Genomic DNA, 19823 nt, shown 5'->3' on the forward strand with positions numbered 1-19823 from the left:
GAGCATCCCACCATCACCAGAAAACTTCATTACAACCAGCCAGCCACCCAATAAACAAATTTTAACACATGAAAACTACTTAGTACCATGCTTAGCACTGGGAGGGGCTGGGAGTGTTTATTTTGGTATATACAGTGATGTACGAATTTAAATGGCATTAAGTAGATTCCTAGGTATTCCAGCACCATTTACCGAATGAACTGTCATTTCCTCATTATCTGGGAAGACCCTGATTGCCTACAAATATTGAATGTAGAACTTATTTATGCACACCAGGCTCTGCCTCTGGACTTTCTGTTCTGTTCCAGAGACCCAGTACCAGAATATTTAAATCACTGTGTCGTTAAACACGTTTTAATATCTGATAGGGCCAGTTTCTGCGCACTGCACATTTTTTTTTCCTTTCAGGAACATGTTCAGGCCCGCGGCAGGGGGCGGGGTCGCTCCTCCTCCTCTGCTCTGGTTCCCGCGGAGCCTCACGGACGCTGAGATGGAAAGCCCAAGGCTGCTCCCAGCTACCGGGACGCGACAGAGCGAGGGTGCTGGCATCCCCGCGGGCGGCACCCGGGTCCACAGAGGCCCTGACCCGTGGGCTGGCCAGGTCCCCGCGCGCCGACTCCTGCTGCTCCGGGGCCTCCAAGATGGCGGTCCCGAGAGGGGGTGCGAGGAGGCCCGCGCGGCCTCACGGGGCTCAGGCCCCAGCCCGTTGGCGCCCAGGCCAGATTACGCTGGCGGCGGTGGCGGCAGCGGCGACGGCGATGACCTTTTCCTGGTGCTGCTGGACCCAGTGGGTGGTGATGTGGAGACCTCGGAAGCCCGCCAGGCCTCAGGGCCTGTAGGAAGGGAGGAGGCCCAGTCTGGCCCACAGCTCCAGAAGGGTGAGAGTGGCGGGAACCCACTTGGGCGACCGGCGCTAGGCCCCCACTGCCAGTCTGCGGTCCCCGCCCCACCCCCGGCCCAAGCCCCAACCCCGGTCCCCGCCCCAGGCCTGGGACCCGCCGTGGCCTTCGCGAGCACTATCACCATCCACAACCAAAACCTGCTTTTGCGCTTTGAGAATGGTGTCCTCACCCTTGCCACGCCCCCGCCGCCAGCCTGGGAGCCTGGGGTCGCACCTGCCCCTCAGCCTGGGGGTCTGATGGCTCACCAAACTGGGATCCCACACGCAGCGCAGCCCAGCGACTGCCCCGAGCTGCCGCCCGACCTCCTGCTGGCCGAACCGGCTGAACCGGTGTCTGCCCCGGCGCCTGAGGAGGAGGCAGAGAGCCAGCTCGCAGCCCAGAGCCCCCGCAGGCCGCTGGGCCCGGGCCCCGGGGTGGTGCTGTACCTGTGTCCCGAGGCCCAGTGCGGACAAACCTTTGCCAAGAAGCACCAGCTGAAGGTGCACCTGCTGACTCACAGCAGTAGCCAGGGCCAGCGGCCCTTCAAGTGCCCCCTGGGCGGCTGCGGCTGGACTTTCACCACCTCCTACAAGCTCAAGAGGCACCTGCAGTCTCACGACAAACTTCGGCCCTTTGGCTGCCCTGCGGAGGGCTGTGGCAAGAGCTTCACCACAGTGTATAACCTTAAGGCACACATGAAGGGCCATGAGCAGGAGAACTCATTCAAGTGCGAGGTGTGCGAGGAGAGCTTCCCTACACAGGCCAAACTCAGCGCCCACCAACGCAGCCATTTCGAGCCCGAGAGGCCCTATCAGTGCGCGTTTTCCGGCTGCAAGAAGACGTTTATCACAGTGAGTGCCCTGTTTTCCCATAACCGTGCCCACTTCAGGGAACAGGAACTCTTCTCCTGCTCTTTTCCTGGATGCAGCAAACAGTACGACAAGGCTTGTCGCCTGAAAATTCACCTGCGGAGCCACACAGGTGAGAGACCTTTCCTTTGTGACTTTGACGGCTGTGGCTGGAACTTCACCAGCATGTCCAAACTCTTAAGGCACAAAAGGAAGCACGATGATGACCGGAGGTTCATGTGTCCTGTGGAAGGCTGTGGGAAATCTTTCACGAGGGCCGAGCACCTGAAAGGCCACAGCATAACCCACCTGGGCACAAAGCCTTTTGTGTGCCCTGTGGAAGGCTGCTGTGCCAGGTTCTCTGCTCGCAGTAGTCTCTACATTCACTCCAAGAAACACTTGCAGGATGTGGACACTTGGAAACGCCGTTGCCCAGTCTCTACTTGTAATAAACTTTTCACATCCAAGCACAGCATGAAGACCCACATGGCCAAAAGGCACAACCTCAGCCAGGATCTCTTAGCTCAGCTGGAAGCTGCAAATTCTCTTACACCCAGCAGTGAACTTACCAGCCAGGGACAGAGTGATCTCAATGATGCAGAGCTAGTGTCTCTCTTCTCTGATGTGCCTGGCAGTAGTTCTGCTGCAGTGTTGGACACAGCACTGGTGAACTCTGGAATCTTGACTATTGATGTGGCTTCTGTGAGTTCAACTCTGGCAGGGAACCTCCCTGCTAATAATAATAATTCCTTAGGGCAGGCTGTGGACCCTCGGACCTTGATGGCCACCAGTGACCTTCCCCAAAGTCTGGATACCTCTCTCTTTTTTGGAACAACAGCCTCTGGTTTTCAGCAGAGTCCCTTAGATATGGATGATGCCTCAAGTCTAAGTGTGGGGCCATTGGCATCTCTGGGCCCTTTGGCTATGAAAAACTCGAGTCAAGAACCCCAAGCTTTGACGCCCAGCAGCAAGCTAACAGTGGACACAGATTCTCTGACTCCTTCCAGCACCCTTTGTGAAAACAGTGTCTCAGAACTACTGATGCCAACCAAAGCAGAATGGAATGTACATCCTGACTCTGACTTCTTTGGACAGGAGGAAGAAACCCAGTTTGGATTTTCCAATCCAGCAGGAAACCATGGTTCTCAGAAAGAAACAGATCTTATTACAGTGACTGGCAGCTCATTTTTGGTATGAACTAGTAATTCCTTGCCACATGGCTTACCTTTGTTAATTACACTCAATTTTAAGGATATTCTGGACTAAATGTTTAAATGCAGCCCTTTCTAACAGGTTTGGAAAGGAACAAATCCCGAGGCTATAAGTTGGGAAATTTAAATTCTGATCTTGACTCTGGAACTGACAAGTTGTGTGACCCTGAGCAAGTCACTTAACCAATCTGAGCCTTAACTTGCTTATTTATAAAATGAGGTGGTTTGAATAGATTATTTCTAAGATTTTTCAACTGTGTGTTTTCATGATTTTGTGCTCTTTCTATTGCATGTGCTTCTAATGTAATGAAAATGCATTGAGAGTTAATGATCAAAGAATGTGAACTGACATTCAACTTTAAAATTTCAATGGAAATTTTACAGAATGTCAGAATATTTCTAAAATCTAGTGATAGAGCTTAAAAAAAGAAACCTAAAAATATGGGTTGGTTCTTTTTACCTCCTCACCCTTCTAGTTTCTTTCTTTTTCTCTCTCTTTCTTTTTCTTTCTTTCTTTCTCTCTCTCTCTCTCTCTCTTTTTTTTTTTTGTTATGGAAGGTTATGTTGTGGCAGAGCTTTGATGAGACTCAGACCCAGAAATTTTGACTTTGTGGTGTTGAGTAAGTGGCCTTAAGTAAGTCATTTAGCATCACTAAACCTCAGTTCCCTGCTGTAAAATGGTCATTGTAATGTATACCTACCTGATATGCATTTTAGACTTATTTTTCTATCCCAGGAGTTAGTTTTTGGGGGGAAATATTCTGTTTTGGCATGCTTTGGTGAATCTTTATCACTTTTCCTGCCCCTCTAGTTCCTTCCTAAAAGAGAAATTAGCATAATCAAATGACGTGTGCAGGCAGTAAAGGTTTATGAACAATAAGAAGCAGGAAATGGAATATCTTTCTTCCACAGATTCAGAAGGATTTTTCTCTATACAATTCTTATGTAATGTTGCCTCCAGGTCCGTTTGTCCGAATTACAGTATCTTTGCTCTGCATTCAAAGCCAGCCCATGGAGTAAATATATAGAGCCTGTGATTCCAAGAAAATCTGGGAACAGATCAGAGTGACATTTTCTCCCTCTGTGTCCCAGAGAGCAGTTTGCTTGCCTTCTTCCTGAGTTGGAATGAGAGGTTCATTTGCATTTTGAGTAAATATAATCAGTCTTACACGAGTATAGCATTTTAAAGTTTATGCAGCACTTTCACAACTTATATTTGAGCCTCACAATATTGTGAGATAGTTGGGATAAAGTTTTAACTATAATTCATATTAAAATTTACCTAACTCACATTAAAAGTGAATTTATATACATATATATATGTGTGTGTATATATATATGTATATATATGTATATATATATATATCAACTCCCATGTTATTCTTCTGAGTTTCATTTGTTTATAACTACTTTTTCTGTTCTACCTTAATTGCTGTCTGTTCCTTTCTGCCAGCTCTACTCTCTCTCCAACCTCTTCTCTAACAAGTGCATATAGTTCCTTGTCATGATCTCCTCTTTTAAAATTTTAATTAGATGGGTCATTTTCATGGTCACCATATCTCAGCCATTCCCCTCATGGCCCATTTTTCAGTCACAATATTTACTGCAGGTCTGAATGTCTACTAAGAAATTATAGTGTGTTTCTATATAAATCAAATGATAAGAGGATATTTTTATGTAAGGTTTTTGTGAGACATGTTCTTTTACTTTTCTGTGTTTTTTCACCATGTTGTTCTGCTAGCAAACACTATTAGTTGCCCTGAAACATTCTAACCCAGTACTGCTTGCATGTAGATGTTTGTGGATGACAAGTATAGCACTTTGGCAGTACACTTTATAATTTGCCACTTTGAAATGCAACTGTATTATCTTTCTGTTTTTGAAATTGGTTGTGCCCATTCAGTGAAAAAGCAAGAAGTATATACATAAATTTGTAATTCAAAGAAGTGGTCAGAGTATGATTGTTTCTAATCATTTAACAGTTCTCCCTCAGCACTTTGGAAGAATTTTAAGTCCATTTTGGCAATGCGTTGTCATTAGTTAAGTCCTCTTAAACAGATTTTTCTTCTTTTCCTACAGATAGGAATGTAGACGCCTGATGTAAACATGCAAGGTGTAGGCATCTGTTAAGATATGTAAACAAAAGAATGTTTTAAAATTATTTCACTTTGTTCCTTTAATCCCTCAATACTCTGTCCCTTTATTAAAAACTATTCTGTGGAATTTTTAAAGACAAATTTTACGTTTCTTGAAGATAAATAATCTTATAATTGTTTGTAGGGTCACACAGTTCCCTTCAATCTGTTTGTTCAAAAGATTACTCTTTCAATATCATTTTCCCAGCATCATGGTGAAAACGGCATGACATTACAGTTAGAAGTACAACTACCAACACAATGGCTATTTCTGTTAGTGTTGGCATAAAGATGCCATTTAAAAAAATAATGGGACATAATTCAATGTTCTCTCATTTTCTTTACTTGACTCTTCAGTACTTGGTTTATGAAAATTTTGCCAATTGAAAAAACAGTAACAAAATGCTTTTCAGAAAGGTTTACATTTAGGGGACTCTCCAATTGAAAAAAATAGTAACAAAATGCTTTTCAGAAAAGTTTACATCTAGGGGACTCTGTTGAACGTGTTCATCATGAGTTAAAATATGTTAATCTTGACATTTTTACCATTATTTCATTATGGTATTACATAATTGAAAGTCTTTACTAGAAGTGAAACTCCACAGAATATGAGGATCACTTTTCTTTTTGGATTAAGTCTTCATATTTCCATCCAGGAAAAATAAGAGAAGAATTTGGTATAATGGTATTATTTATGACTATTCCTTGATTCCAGATAAAATAATGATTAACTCCCTTTTTGGGAATACTCATAATCCCTTAGTAATTATTGATACCAAACAGATCCACTGGATGCTTACTCAAAATAAGTGATAATTAAAATATAAGACTGAGCTGAAATTTGTGTGTATATATAGCTTTTGAACAAAGGATTTTCTTAGCAATTTAAAAAAAAAATAAAATGTGTGGGGGACTTATAGAACATATTAAGCTCTGTGTCAAAACACAACTACATCTAAAAAGCAAAGCACATGCTACAAATGAATTTTTATATTTGTCAAATCTCTATTGACAGGGCCTTTGGTAACAGTTTTTAAACTGGGGATCTCATTGTATATTTCAAGTTTACTTACTGACTACATACAACATACAAGGTAGAGTACTAGGAATATTGATAAGAGGAGTAAAATGTAAGCCACATCTTAATTTTGGAGAGGGCGTAAGAACTCACATAATAAACATGTCACAACTAAACAATACCAGGAAGCATCCTTTCAGACACCAAATTAATGGCTTGGAGGAAAAGAAGGGGCAGTAGCTATGCTTTAATGGATGGTTAGATTTAGTTATGTTGAGAAGAGAGTAGATGAATTCTAGCCAGGGAGAAAAACCCAGGAAAGAATGTGAAATGAAATAGGCTACACAACACTGGGAAAGACCACCTAGTTGACGTGCAGGGCTTATGTTTGGTAAGTTCTGGGTAGTAGGGTTAGACTACCAGTATGGAGCCTAACTCTAAGAGCTGTGAAATCAGTCATAGCAGATAGGACTTTATTCTGGACATGGTTTAGAGCCAGTGAAGATATTTAAGAAGGGAAGTCAAATGATAAACATATAGAAAGTTTAATATAGTAGAAATATACAATGTGGATTTGATGGGGGGATATAAGATCATGTAAGAGTTTATTGTAAAATAATTTCAGGGTGCTGTGATAAGGACTTGGAAGTGGAATCATGGCAGGAAGTGAGAGATATTGGAGATATTTCCAAGTTGAGGTAACAGATATAACTTGGTGACTCACTGAATATATGAGACATCAATCAGAAAAAGAAAGCAAGAGCAGAAATGACTCTAAGGATTTCTTGGAGGCTGTAAAAATTACATTTTATTAGTCATGAATGAGAAGGGTTGAAATCTTTCAGGAGTACGTATGAAAAGATGATTAGGGCATGTTTAATTCATGAAGAAGTGAGAGATCATAGTTACTATACTGTAAACTGTACATATTGTGGATTATGCACAGTATTAGGCAGTGGGGGCCATTTCATTTTCCTTGGCTCCTTCAAATATTCTCAGATTCACATTTAATGTTTATATTTTTGTTTGCCATTGAGTATTTACAGGCCTCTTCAACTTTGCATCAAAATGAGCATACTGTCTTCACTACTTTGGATATTTAACACATATTTTATGTGGTATTTAGTAATATAATAAATAATTTCTCCATAATTTAGGAGATTCTGTTTAGTCATCGATTTTGATAACTACTCAACAGAAACCTTGTTAGATTAAGTTTTACCTGTATTGTTCTCAGATTGCAAGAGACAGGGCTAGGATTATCTAAAACTAACATTGACTGATATGGTGTGAGAACTCAGTCACAAGAATCATATTCTCTGTTATCCATATACCCTAACATAGGTTGTCCTTTTTATTGTTACCCTTACCACTAATGGTGATAACTCAGAAGGAATGGGGTCCAAGGAAAAAGTGAGAGTAAATAAGTAGCACAAATAACTACTCAGTGATTACATTTTTTGATGGTGAATTTTCTATCATACATTTTCAACAGAACACTTCATTTCATTCCAGTTTTCTATTGATATTTATGGACCTGGAAGACACATTTCTGTCACTTGGCCCACGAAAAATAATCCAGTATTTTAAACTAAACAGACAATGACTCTTTTTTTTCTTTTTATATAACATCACTTTTTAAAATATTTTATTTCTATGATTAAAAGTAAGCCTCCACAAGTCTCCTACCACCAGACACATTGATCACATTTTGTTGTATTTCTTTGATCCATGTTTATTGTTTTCAACATAAATATTAATAAAGGTAAATAAGAAAAGGAGAGAATAAATAAGACATTTAAAAAATAATTGTGGGGCACCTGTGTGGCTCAGTTGGTTAAATGTCTGACTATTGATTTTGGCTCAGGTTGTGATCTCACAGCTCTTGGGAACAAGCCTGCATTGGACTCTGCGCTGATGGCACAGAGCCTACTTGGGATTCTCTCTTTTCCCCTCTCTCTGCTCCTCCCCTGCTCACATGCATGTGTACACTCTCTCTTTAAAAAAAAAAATAGTTGAGGGGCGCCTGGGTTAGTTGGTTAACTGGCAAATTTAGGCTCAGGTCATGATCTCCCGGTTCATGGGTTCAAGCCTCGGATACAGCTCTGTGCTGACAGCACAAAGCCTGGAGCTTGCTATGGGTTCTGTGTCTCCCTCTCTTCCTACCTCTCCGCTGTTTATGCTGTCTCTCTAAATAAACATTAAAAAATTTTAAAAAGAAAAAAAAATTAGTTGAAATAATCCTTACTACAGAGAGTAGTCGATGATTCTTAAGAACACTAATAAGGTGTGAATCTCTTAGTAATATCTCTATTTGTTACCAGTTTATTAAGCATCTGACGATTATTGAGTGCTTATTTTGTGTGAAACACTATGAATTATAACACAAAAGTATACTTAATTCATTCAAACAAGTATTTTTGAGCACATATTTGACAAATTCTGTCCTTGTGCTCACACACATTATGTTATAGACAAAAAAATTAAAAAATAATCGATCTCTAAATGGTTACATTTTGGAATAATACGGATTTAAATAGAATAGCAGTTGTCATTCCCAGAGTATGGGTTATAGTGATGAGGAAAAACTCAAAGCACCGATTATCAAAAGCTGTTTCAAGAAATTCTAAGAATCTAAAATTTAATCTGGGATGCAGCAATTAGAGTAAACTATCCTAAATTAAAATTTACACAGACTTTTGAATGGTAGCTTAAATAAAAATCCTTTGGGAAATAAATTTTTAATTTTGCTTTATTTTTAATTATTCTAGATTAGAATCCTGGATGTGGGAAGTGTTCACACACACATAAACACACACTCATACACACATACACACATACATTCATACATACATATATATCTGAAAGTGATATTTTGAAACTATATAAGACGTATATTTTCAAATGAGAAAACTAGCATGTAAATAGTATTAAGCTAAATAAAATTTCCTCATATTAGACACAAAAGAAAACAATATTCTGAAACAAAAAATCCACAGGCTTTAATTAGAAAGTAATTATTTCTTTGGGATAAAATAAAAAAATTATTAATATTTATCAAGACCTATTTCCCTTCCCCATTTATGCTGCAGTAAGTCTGAGATTCCATTATGCTGGATGTGGAAGAAAGTAGCTGGTCACATGTCTGTTTATGAGGAAATCAACCTAAATAGTGAGCTGAAATGGAAATTCCACAGGCAATGACTCAGTGAATAGAGCAGCAGTTTATTCTAGGCTAGTTCCAATTTTAGAATATGTGCTGCTGGATGGAATGAGTATTTTTTTTTCCTCTCAATGAATGTTGGCATTCTAGTTAATGCCAAACTTAGCACTTGGTGTTTCTAAGAAATTCAACATTTTTCCTCATAATGCTACCTTATGTTTCTGTGCTTCTTAGAGCCAATTATTACTTTATTGTTAATTATCAAAAGTATCAATAAGAATTGTATCAGATGCCCTGATATACTAAGAGACAAAAAAGAGATAAGTCATATATTTTATTGTCTCACTTCTCAAAGTGTTCTTGATTAGGTAAAACTTGTTTTTCTCTATTTGTTATTTAAGGACTTTCCTGCTTGGGTATGTTACTGTTGTTTATGTACTTAGAAAGCAATAGGACTTGGGAACATTGTTAAAATAAGTGATTATAATTATAACGAGAAATTTGGCTCTGTTGAAAATGCAGAAATCTAGGCTAGCTCTACTATTTTCCTGGATAACAGAGTTTATGGGAAGGAATGCAGGAAATTCATCAGGGAGAAAAAAGAAATTCATTTTGTTACTAAATCAGATTTTGTACTTAACAATTTTGCTGATTAATCTAGCATATTTTAGAGCATATTATAGTCCATTTAGAAGACTATCTACAACGCTGAATCTTTAGATGAGACCCTAAAAATTTGGTTGACTTTTATTAAATTCAAGTTTGATAATAGGCATTGGATAGTCCTTTTCACTGCTTAGATCTACTGAGTATTGTAAAAACTCATTGCATACGATTTTTTTTTTTTTTTGCATAGTGATTCTGATTGCCCTTCAAGATCTTAGATCTCTTTTGGGGCAAAAATACTTCAAAGATAAAATGGTACCTGGATTTACAAAAATCATTGAAGATTCATCCCAAAATGGGAATGAGAAAATAAAATTGAAACAACAACAGAAAAAGAGGTTAATTTTGTTCTATAGCCAAGTGTTTTGGCTTTTCCAAGTGTCTTTGATTGACAGTATCTGGATAAAAGCACAATGGCAATTTTAGAATATGACCAGTATTTTACAATATAAGTTAGTCATATGAAAATTTCAAATAGATATTATTGCAACATTGGTCATCTGTCTAATGCCATCTGGCTTTCAGACGTTTCAGGAAGATAGTAAAAGTGAAAACTTTTCCAAATTTAGGCCCTGCCTCTGAAATGTCCAAATGTGCTCAAACTAGATTCCATTGATTATTTCATATGACAGATAATTTTGGTAGTTGGTGCTTTTAACTATTTCTACTTCAAATATTCTTTGAAGTGTATTATTAGTTTTTAGGGAGTTCAGTTTTATGGAGTTTTTTTGAAAATTATATATTGAATACTAACTTTTTATCAGATATGTCATTTGCAAATATCTTCTCCCATGCCATAGGTTGCATTTTAGTTTAGGCGATTGTTGCCTTCCCTTTACAGAAGGTTGTTATCTTGACAAAGTCCCAGTAGTTTATATTTACGTTTGCTTCCCTTGCCTCAGGAGACATACAAAGAAGTTGCTATGGCCTATATAAAGCAAGTTATTGCCTGGGTTCTCTTCTAGAATTTTTGTGATTTAAGGTTTCACATTTTAGGTTTTAATCCATTTTCAATTTTTTTGTGTGTATTGTGTAAGAAAGTGGCCCAATTTCATTCTTTTGTATGTTGCTGTCATTTTCCCAACAACATTTGTTGAAGAGACTTTTTCTAATTGGATATTCTTATCTGATTTATTGAAGATTAATTGACCATATAGTTATGGGTTTATTTCTGGATTTTCTGCTCTTTTTCTTTGATCTATGTGTCTGTTTTTGTGCCAGTACCATATTGTTTTGATCATGAAGCTTTGTAATATAACTTGAAGTTCAGAATTGTGATGCCTGTAGCTTTACTTTTCTTTTTAAAGGTTGCTTTGGCTACTCAGGGTCTTTTGTAATTCCATACAAATTTAAAATTATTTGTTCTAGGTCTCTGAAAAATGCTGTTGGTATTTTGATAGGAATTGCATTAAAAGCTTAGATTGCTTTGGGTAGTATAGACATTTTAACAATATTTGTTCTCCCAATCCACGAGCATGGGATGTCTTTCCATTCCTGGGTTTCATCTTCAATTTCTTTCATCAGTGTTTTACAATTTTCAAAGTACAGGATTTTCACGTCTTTGGTTAGGTTATTCCTAAGTGTCTTATTATTTTTGTGCAATTCTAAATGGGATTGATTCCTTAATTTCTCTTTCTGATGCTTCATTAGTGGTGTATAGAAATGAAACAGATTTCTGCATGTTGATTTTGTACCCAGCAAGTTTACTGAATTCAGTTTATCAGTTCTAGCACTTTTTTGATGGTGTCTTTCATGTGTTCCATTTAGATTGTCATGTCATTTGCAAATACTGAAAATTTGACTTATTCCTTACCAACTTTGCCTTTTATTTCTTTTTGTTGTCTGATTGCTGAGGCTAGGACTTACTGTATTATGTTAAATAAAAGTGGTGAGAGTAGACATCCCTGTCTTGTTCTTTACTGTAGGGGACAGAGTGTCAGTTTTTCCCCATTGAGAATGATATTAGCTGTGGGTTTTCCATATATGGCTTTTATCATGGTCAGAGCTGTTCCTTCTAACCCTACTCTGCTGAGGGTTTTTAACATGAATGGATGTTGTACTTTGTCAAATAGGTTTCCTGCATCTATTGAAATGATCATATGGTTCTTATCCTTTCCTTTATTAATGTGGTATAGAATGTTGATTGATTTGAAGATACTGAACCATGCTTCTAGGCCAGGAATAAATCCTACTTGATCGTGATGAATGATTTTTTTTAATGTGTTGTTGGCTTAGGTTTGCTAGTATGTTATTGAGAATGTTTGCATCTATGTTCTTAAGGGATGCAGAGAGAACCTATAGTTCTCTTTTTTAGTAGTGTGTTTATCTGGTTTTGGTATCAGGGTAATGCTGGCCTCATAGAATGAATTTGTAAATTTTTCTTCCTTTTCAATTTTTTGGAATAGTTTGACATGAAAGGGTATTAACTCTTTCTTAAATGTTTAGTAGAATTCACCTCTGAACCATCTTGCCCTGGTTTTTTGTTTCTTGGGAGCTTTTTTGACTATTGATTCAATTTATTTCCTGGCTATCAGTCTGTTCAAAGTTTCTATTTTTTCATGTTTCAGTTTTGATGGTTTATATATTTCTAGGAATTTATCCATTTCTTCCAGGTTGTCTAATTTGTTGGCGTGTATTTTGTCATAATATTATCTTATAATTATTTTATTTCTGTAGTGTCATTTATTATTTATCCTCTCTCATTTGTGATTTTATTTATTTGGGTCTTTTTTCTTTTTGCTAAGTCTGGCTAGGGTTTTATCATTTTTCTTTTTTTAGTTTTTCAAAGAAAGAGCTCCTGGTATCATTGATCTTTTCTATTGTCTGTATAGAATGCTATATCATTAGAGCAGAAATATGCTCTGATATTTATTATTTACTTCCCTCTGCTTGCCTTAGGTTTTGTTAATTGTTCTTTTTCCAGCTCCTTTAGGTGTAAGGTTAGATTGTTTATTTGACATTTGCTTTTGATGTAAGCATGTTTTGTTATATATTTCCCTCTTAGGACATTTTTTCCTGCATCTCAAAGATTTTGGACCATTTTGCTTTCACTTTTATTTGCTTCTATGTATTTTTTAAATTTCTACTTTGATTTCATGGTTGACCCATTCACTGTTTAGGAGGATGTTCTTTAACCTCCATGTACTTGTCTTTCCAGATTTTTATCTTGTGGTTCACTTCTAGTTTCATAGAATTATAGTCAGAGAAAAGCATGGTATGATTTTGATTTTCTTGAATTTGTTGAAGCTTGTTTTGTGGGCTACTATATGATCTTATTCTGGAGAATGTTCCATGTGCACTTGAAAAGAGTGTGCATTCTGTTGCTTTAAGATAGACTGTTCTGAATATGTCTACTAGATCCATCTGGTCCAGTGTCATTCAAAGCCATTTTGCCTTGTCTATTTTCTGTTTAAATGATCTGTCCATTGATGTAAGGGATGTTAAAGTCCTGTTATTATATAATTATTGATTAGATCCTTTATGTTTGTTATTAATTGTTTTATGTATTCAATGCTCCTATGTAGGGTGAATATTTATGTTATATATTCTTGGTGGATTGTCCCGATTATTATTATATAGTGTTCATTTTTGTCTTTTGTTACAGTGTTTGTTTTAAGGTGTACTTTGTTTGACCAAGAAGATAGTGGTGGAATAGAAGAACCATAGGCTCACCTGCTCCCACAAACACAATTATATAACTATCAAATCATCCTAAATACCCCATAAATCGACCTGAACAATGACAGAACAAGCTTCACAACTAGAGTGAGAGAAGAGGCCACATTGAAGAAAGTAGGAAGTGCGGAGACATGGTTTAGTTGAGAAACCTATCATGGGTGCTGCAAAGGAGAGAGAATCATGTTTACAAAGAAGGGTGAGAGAATGAGGAACACACATGGCAATACACAAGGAGAATGTTTTCCCATAGTCATTGGCTAGGAAAATGAGGGGGGCTGAATTGTGTGAGTTCTTGTAAGCAGCAAGGCCTAAAGCCTGGAAACAGTCCTACAGAATGTGAAAAGGTATTTGCAAATGACATATCCAATAAAGGGCTAGTATCCAAAATATGTAAAGAACTTAAAAAACTAAACACCCCAAAACAAATAACCCAATTAATAATAGGCAAAAGGCATGAAGAGACATTTCTACAGAGAAGATATACAGATGGCAAACAGACACAAGATGCTCAACACCCCTTATCATCAGGAAAAAGTAAACCCAAACTATAACAAGATATCACCTCATACCTGTCAGAATGACTAAAATCAACAACATAAGTAACAACAGATGTTGGGGAAAATGTGGAGAATGGGGAACCCTCTTGCAATGTTGGTGGGAATGCAAAATGTTACAGCACTCTGGTAAATAATATGGAGGTTCCTCAAAAAGTTAAAGATAGAACTACCCTACAGTCTAGTAACTTCACTACATGGAATTTACCCAAAGAATACAAACATACTAATTCAAAGGTATACATGCACTCCAAAGCTTATAGCAGCATTGTGTAGAATAGGCCAAATTATGGAAAGAGCCCAAATGAAGAACAAAGAATATGTGATTATATATATTTATATATGTTATTATAATTATTATTCTATATATTAGTTATATATAACATATAGAATTATATTGTTATATAATTAGTTATATAATAATATAATTAATAATTTTATTATATATATATATATATATATATATATATATATATATATATAAAACTTGCCATTTCCAAGGACATGGATGGAACTAGAGAGTATTATGCTAAGCAAAATAAGTCAGTCAGAGAAAGACAAATACCATACAATTTCACTCATATGTGTTTAAGAAACAAAACAAATGAGCAAGGGGACCAAAAAAAGAGAGAGGGAAACCAAGAAATAGACTCTTAACTTTAGAGAACAAACTGATGGTTACCAAAGGGAAGTGGGTGGGGGGATGGGTTAAATAAGTGATGGGGATTAAGGAGTACACTTGTTGTGATGATCAGTGTTGTATGGAAGTGTTTAATCACTATATTATATACCTGAAACTAATATTACACTGTATGTTAACTAACTGGAATTTAGATATAAACTTACAAAAAAAAGAAAGTCTACTCTGTCTGATATCAGTATTGCTACTTTGGCTTTTTTTTTTGATATCCATTTGCATGAAAGATGTAACTTGTCCCCTCACTTTCAATCTGCAGGTGTCTTTAGGTCAGAAATGAATCTTTTGTAGGCAGCACATAGATGGGTCTTGTTTTTTTATCCATTCCGTCACCTTATGTCCTTTTTTTAAAAAAGTATTGTTTTGTTATTTTTTAAGTTTATTTATTTATTTTGAGAGAGAGAGAGAGAGCAGGGGAGGGGTAGAGAGAGAGGGAGAGAGAGAGAATTCCAAGCATGCTCCATACTGCCAACACAAGGCAGATGTGGGGTTGAATCCACGAACTGTGAGATTGTGATCTGAGCCGAAACCAAGAGCTGGACTCTTAACCAACTGAGCCACCCAGATGCCCCACCCTATGTCCTTTGATTGAAGGATTTAGTTTATTTACATTTGAAATAGTTAATTTTTTAAAGCTTATTTATTTATTTTGAGAGAGAGTGCTCAAGAGAGTGGGGGAAGGACAGAGAGAGAGGAGAGAGAGAGAATCCCAAGTAGGCTCTGCGCTGTCAGCACAGAGCCCAACATGGGGCCGAACTGATGAACAGTGACATCATGACCTGAGATGAAATCAAGAGTCTGATGCTTAACCAATTGAGTCACCAAGGTGATTCTGAAAGAAACTATTTAATTTCATTTCAGTTTTTTTTAATGTGGTTGTTTCTGAAGATTTTTTCTGTTCTCTTTGTTCTTTCATGGTTTGCTGATTTTCATTAGTGATACATTTGGATTTCATTCTCTTTTTCTTTGCAAGTTTACTAGTAGCTTTTAGTATACGGTTATCATTAGGTTTGTATATAACCTCTTCTGCATATGGCAGTATACATTAAGTTGATGGTCTTTTAAGTTTGCTGGTTAATGTGATTTATGTAAATCCCTGTCAAAAATACTGATAATGTTGTTTTAATAAAAATAGCTATGTGATCTGACTTATCAAATTTACATATGACAGAAGAATGCAATTTTATTTTACTTGAGTGTGTTCTTCCTAAGCTTATATGGATTTACTGATTAGATAAACTGGCACCATATCAGATGTTTAATATTACTTATGTAACTGTGCATTTATACAAAATTTACTCAGTATTCTGACAGATTTTATTCAACAGTAATTATAATTTATAATGTGTCAGCTTATATATATGTAATTTAAATTGTAGATAGCCAACATATATTACAATATTGATTTCAGGAGTAGAATTCAGTGGTTCTTCACTTACATACAACAATACAACACCCAGTGTTCATCACAAGTGCCCTCCTCAATACCTATTAGCCATCTAGCCCAAATCTCATCCACTTCCTTCCATCAATTCATTTTATTCTCTATTATTAACAGTTGCTTGTGGTTTGTCTCCCTCTGCTCATTTCCCCCCATCCCATATATTCCTCTGTTTTGTTTCTTAAATTTCACACATGAATGAAATCATATGGTATCTGTCTTTCATTGTTTGACTTATGTGGCTTAGCATAATACCTTCTAACTCCATCCATGTTCATGAAAATGTCAAGATTTCATTCTTTTTGAAGGCTGACTAATACTCCATTGTATATGTATGCCATATCTTCTTTATACATTCATCAGTAATTGGATATTTGGGCTCTCTCCATACTTTGACTATTGTTGATGCTAGTGTTATAAACATTAGGGTGTGTGTATCCCTTCAAATCTGTATTTTTGTATCCATTGAGTAAATACCTAATAGTTCAATTGTTGGATTGTAGGGTACCTCTAATTTTAGTTTTTGAGAAATCTCCATACTGTTCTCCAGAGTGGCTGCACCAGTTTGCATTCCCACAAACAGTGCAAGAGTGTTCCCCTTTCTCTACATCCATGTCAACACCTGTTATTTCTCGTGTTGTTAATTTTAGTCATTCTTACAGGTGTGAGGTGATATCTCATCATGATTTTGATTTGTAATTCCCTGGTGATGAGTGCTTTTGAGCATCTGTTCATGTGTCTGTTAGCCATCTGGATGTCTTCTTTGAAAAATTGTATATTAATGTCTTCTTCCCATTTCTTAAATGGGTTATTTGTTTTTTGGGTGTTGAGTTTAATAAGTCATTTATAGATTTTGGATACTAACCCTTTATCAGATATGTCCTTTGCAAATATCTTCTCCCATTCCATAGGCTACCTTTTAGTTTTGTTGATTGTTTCCTTCACTGTGCAGAAGCTTTTTGTATTGATGAGTTCCCAATAGTTCATGTTTGCTTTTGTTTCCCTTGCCTTCAGCAATGGGTGTAGTAATAGGTTGCTTCAGCTGAGGTCAAAGAGGTTGCTGCCTGTATTCTCCTATGTGATGTTGATGGTTTCCTGTCTCACATTTAGGTCTTTCCTCCATTTTGAATTTACTTTTGTGTATGATGTAAGAAAGGGGTTCACTTTAATTTTTCTGCATGTTGCCATCCAGTTTTCCAAGCACAAATTGTTGAAGAGACTGCTTTTTCACATTGGATATTCTTTCCAACTTTGTCAAAGATGAGTTGAGCATAGAGTTGGTGGTTCATTTCTGGGTTTTATATTCTGTTCCATTGATCTCTGTGTCTGTTTTTGTGCCAGGACCATACTGTATTTATGATCACAGTTTTGTAATTTAGCTTGAAATATGGAACCATGATACCTCAAGTCTTGTTTTTCTTTCTCAGGGTTACTTTGCTTATTTGGGGTCTTTTTTTTTTCTTTGGTTCCAAATAAATGTTAGGATTGATTGTTCTAGCTCTGCAAAAAATACTGGTGGTATTTTGATAAAGATTCCAATAAATATGTAGATTCCTTTGGGTAATAGAGACATTTTAAAACCGTTTGTTCTTCCAATCTATGAGCATGGAATGCTTCTCTATTTCTTTGTGTCCTTTTTAATTTCTTTCATAAGTATTCTATAGTTTTCAGAGTACAGATCTTTTACCTCTTTAGTTAGTTTTGTTCCTAGATATCTTTTTTTGTTTTGGTGCAATTGCAAATGGGAATGATTCCTTGATTTCTTTTTCTGCCATTTAGTTATTGGTGTTTAGAAATGCAACAGATTTCTGTACATTGATTTTATATCCTGCAACTTTGCTAAATCAATGTATTAGTTGTAGCAATTTTTAGTAGTCTTTTGTGTTTTCTACATAGAGTATCATACTGTCTGCAAATAGTGAAAGTTTGACTTCGTCCTTGCTGATTTGGATGCCTTTTATTTATTTTTGTTGTCTGACTACTGAGGCTAAGGATTCTAGTATTATGTTAAATAGTAATGGTGAGAGTGGGCATCCTTGTCTTCTTCCTGACCATAGGAGAAATGCTCAGCTTTTCCCCATTGAGGATGATATTAGCTGTGTGTCTTTTGTACATGGCCTTTATGATGTTGAGGTATGTTCCATCTGTCCGTAAATTATTTGGTGTTTTGTCATCAAAAATGGATGCTGTATTTTGTCAAATGCTTTTTCTGCATCTGTTGACAGGATCATTTGGTTCTTACCCTTTTTTTTAATTAATGTGATTCATCACATTAATTTATTTTCAATAATTATTTGATTGATTGATTGATTTGCAAATATTGAACCTACTCTGCAACCAGGAATAAATCCCATTTGATCATGGTGAATAATTCTTTTAATGCACCATTGAATTTGATTTGCTAGTATTTTATTGAAAATTTTTGCATCCATATTCATCAAGTATATTGGCCTGTAGTCCTCCTTTTTAGTGGAATCTTTGGGTTTGGAATCAAGGTAATAGTGGCTTCATTGAATGAGTTTGGATGTTTACCTTCAATTTTTATTTTTTTGGAACAGTTTAAAAATGTGTATTAACTCTCCTTTAAATGTATGGTAGAATTCCCTCTGGGAAGCCATCTGGCCCAGGACTCTTATTCTTTGGGAGATTTTTTATTACTGATTCAATTTCTTTGCTGGTTATGAGTCTGTTCATATTTTATAGTTCTTTCTGTTTCAGTTTTGGTAGTCTGTATGTTCCTAGGAATTTGTCTACTTTTTCCAGATTGCCCAGTTTTTTGGAAGATAATTTTTCTTAGTATTCTCTTATAATTGTGTTTCTGTGGTGTTGGATGCAATCTTTCCACTTTCATTCATAATTTTATCTATTTGTGTCCTTTCTCTTTACTGTTTTTATAAGTCTGACTAGGGTTTTATCAATTTTATTATTTCTTTCAAAAGAACCTCCTCTTCATTTTGTTGATCTGTTCTCTGTTTTGTTGTTGTTTCTGTATTGTTCATTTCTCCTCTAATCTTTATTATTTCCCTTCTTCTGCTGACTATAGGCTTTATTTGCTATTCCTTTTCTAGCATCTTAGGTGTAAGTTTAAGTTGTAAATTTGGGACTTTTCTTGGTTCTTGATATAGGGATGGATTGCAATATACTTCCCTCTTAAGAACGTCTTTGCTACATCCCAAAGGCTTTGGACTGTCGTGTTTTCATTTTCATTTGCTTCCGTGTATTTTTTAATTTCTTCTTTAATTTCCGTGGTTAACCCATTCATTCTTTAGTAGAATGTTCTTTAAACTCCATGTATTTGACAGCTTTCTAAAATTTTTCTTGTGGTTAACTTCAAGTTTCATAGCATTGTGGTCTAAAAATATGCATGGCACGATCTCATTTTTTTTTGTACTTATTGAGGCCTGATCTGTGACCCAGTATGTAATCTATTCTGGAGAATGTTCCATGTGCATTCAAGAAGAATGTGTATTCTGCTGCTTTGAGATGAAATATTCTGCATATGTCTATTAAGTTTATCTAGTCCAGTGTGTC

The 19823-nt window shown here is 36.7% G+C and overlaps 1 protein-coding gene across 1 annotated transcript; it reads left to right on the forward strand.

Annotated features, from left to right (window-relative positions):
* The first annotated feature begins 412 nt into the window (after positions 1–412).
* On the forward strand, positions 413–14581 carry LOC131502182 (zinc finger X-linked protein ZXDB-like). The gene is made up of 2 exons (XM_058712783.1): positions 413–2920; positions 13527–14581. The coding sequence occupies exons 1-2, from the start codon at positions 413–415 to the stop codon at positions 13536–13538; spliced, it is 2520 nt and encodes an 839-aa protein (XP_058568766.1). The 3' UTR covers positions 13539–14581.
* The last annotated feature ends 5242 nt before the right edge of the window (positions 14582–19823 follow it).

Source organism: Neofelis nebulosa, chromosome X, assembly GCF_028018385.1.
Source record: "Neofelis nebulosa isolate mNeoNeb1 chromosome X, mNeoNeb1.pri, whole genome shotgun sequence".
Lineage (NCBI taxonomy): Eukaryota > Metazoa > Chordata > Mammalia > Carnivora > Felidae > Neofelis > Neofelis nebulosa.

Bases quoted from the DNA above. Each gene is read 5' to 3' on its own strand.
- LOC131502182 (XM_058712783.1), top strand. From the start codon at position 413: ATGTTCAGGCCCGCGGCAGGGGGCGGGGTCGCTCCTCCTCCTCTGCTC.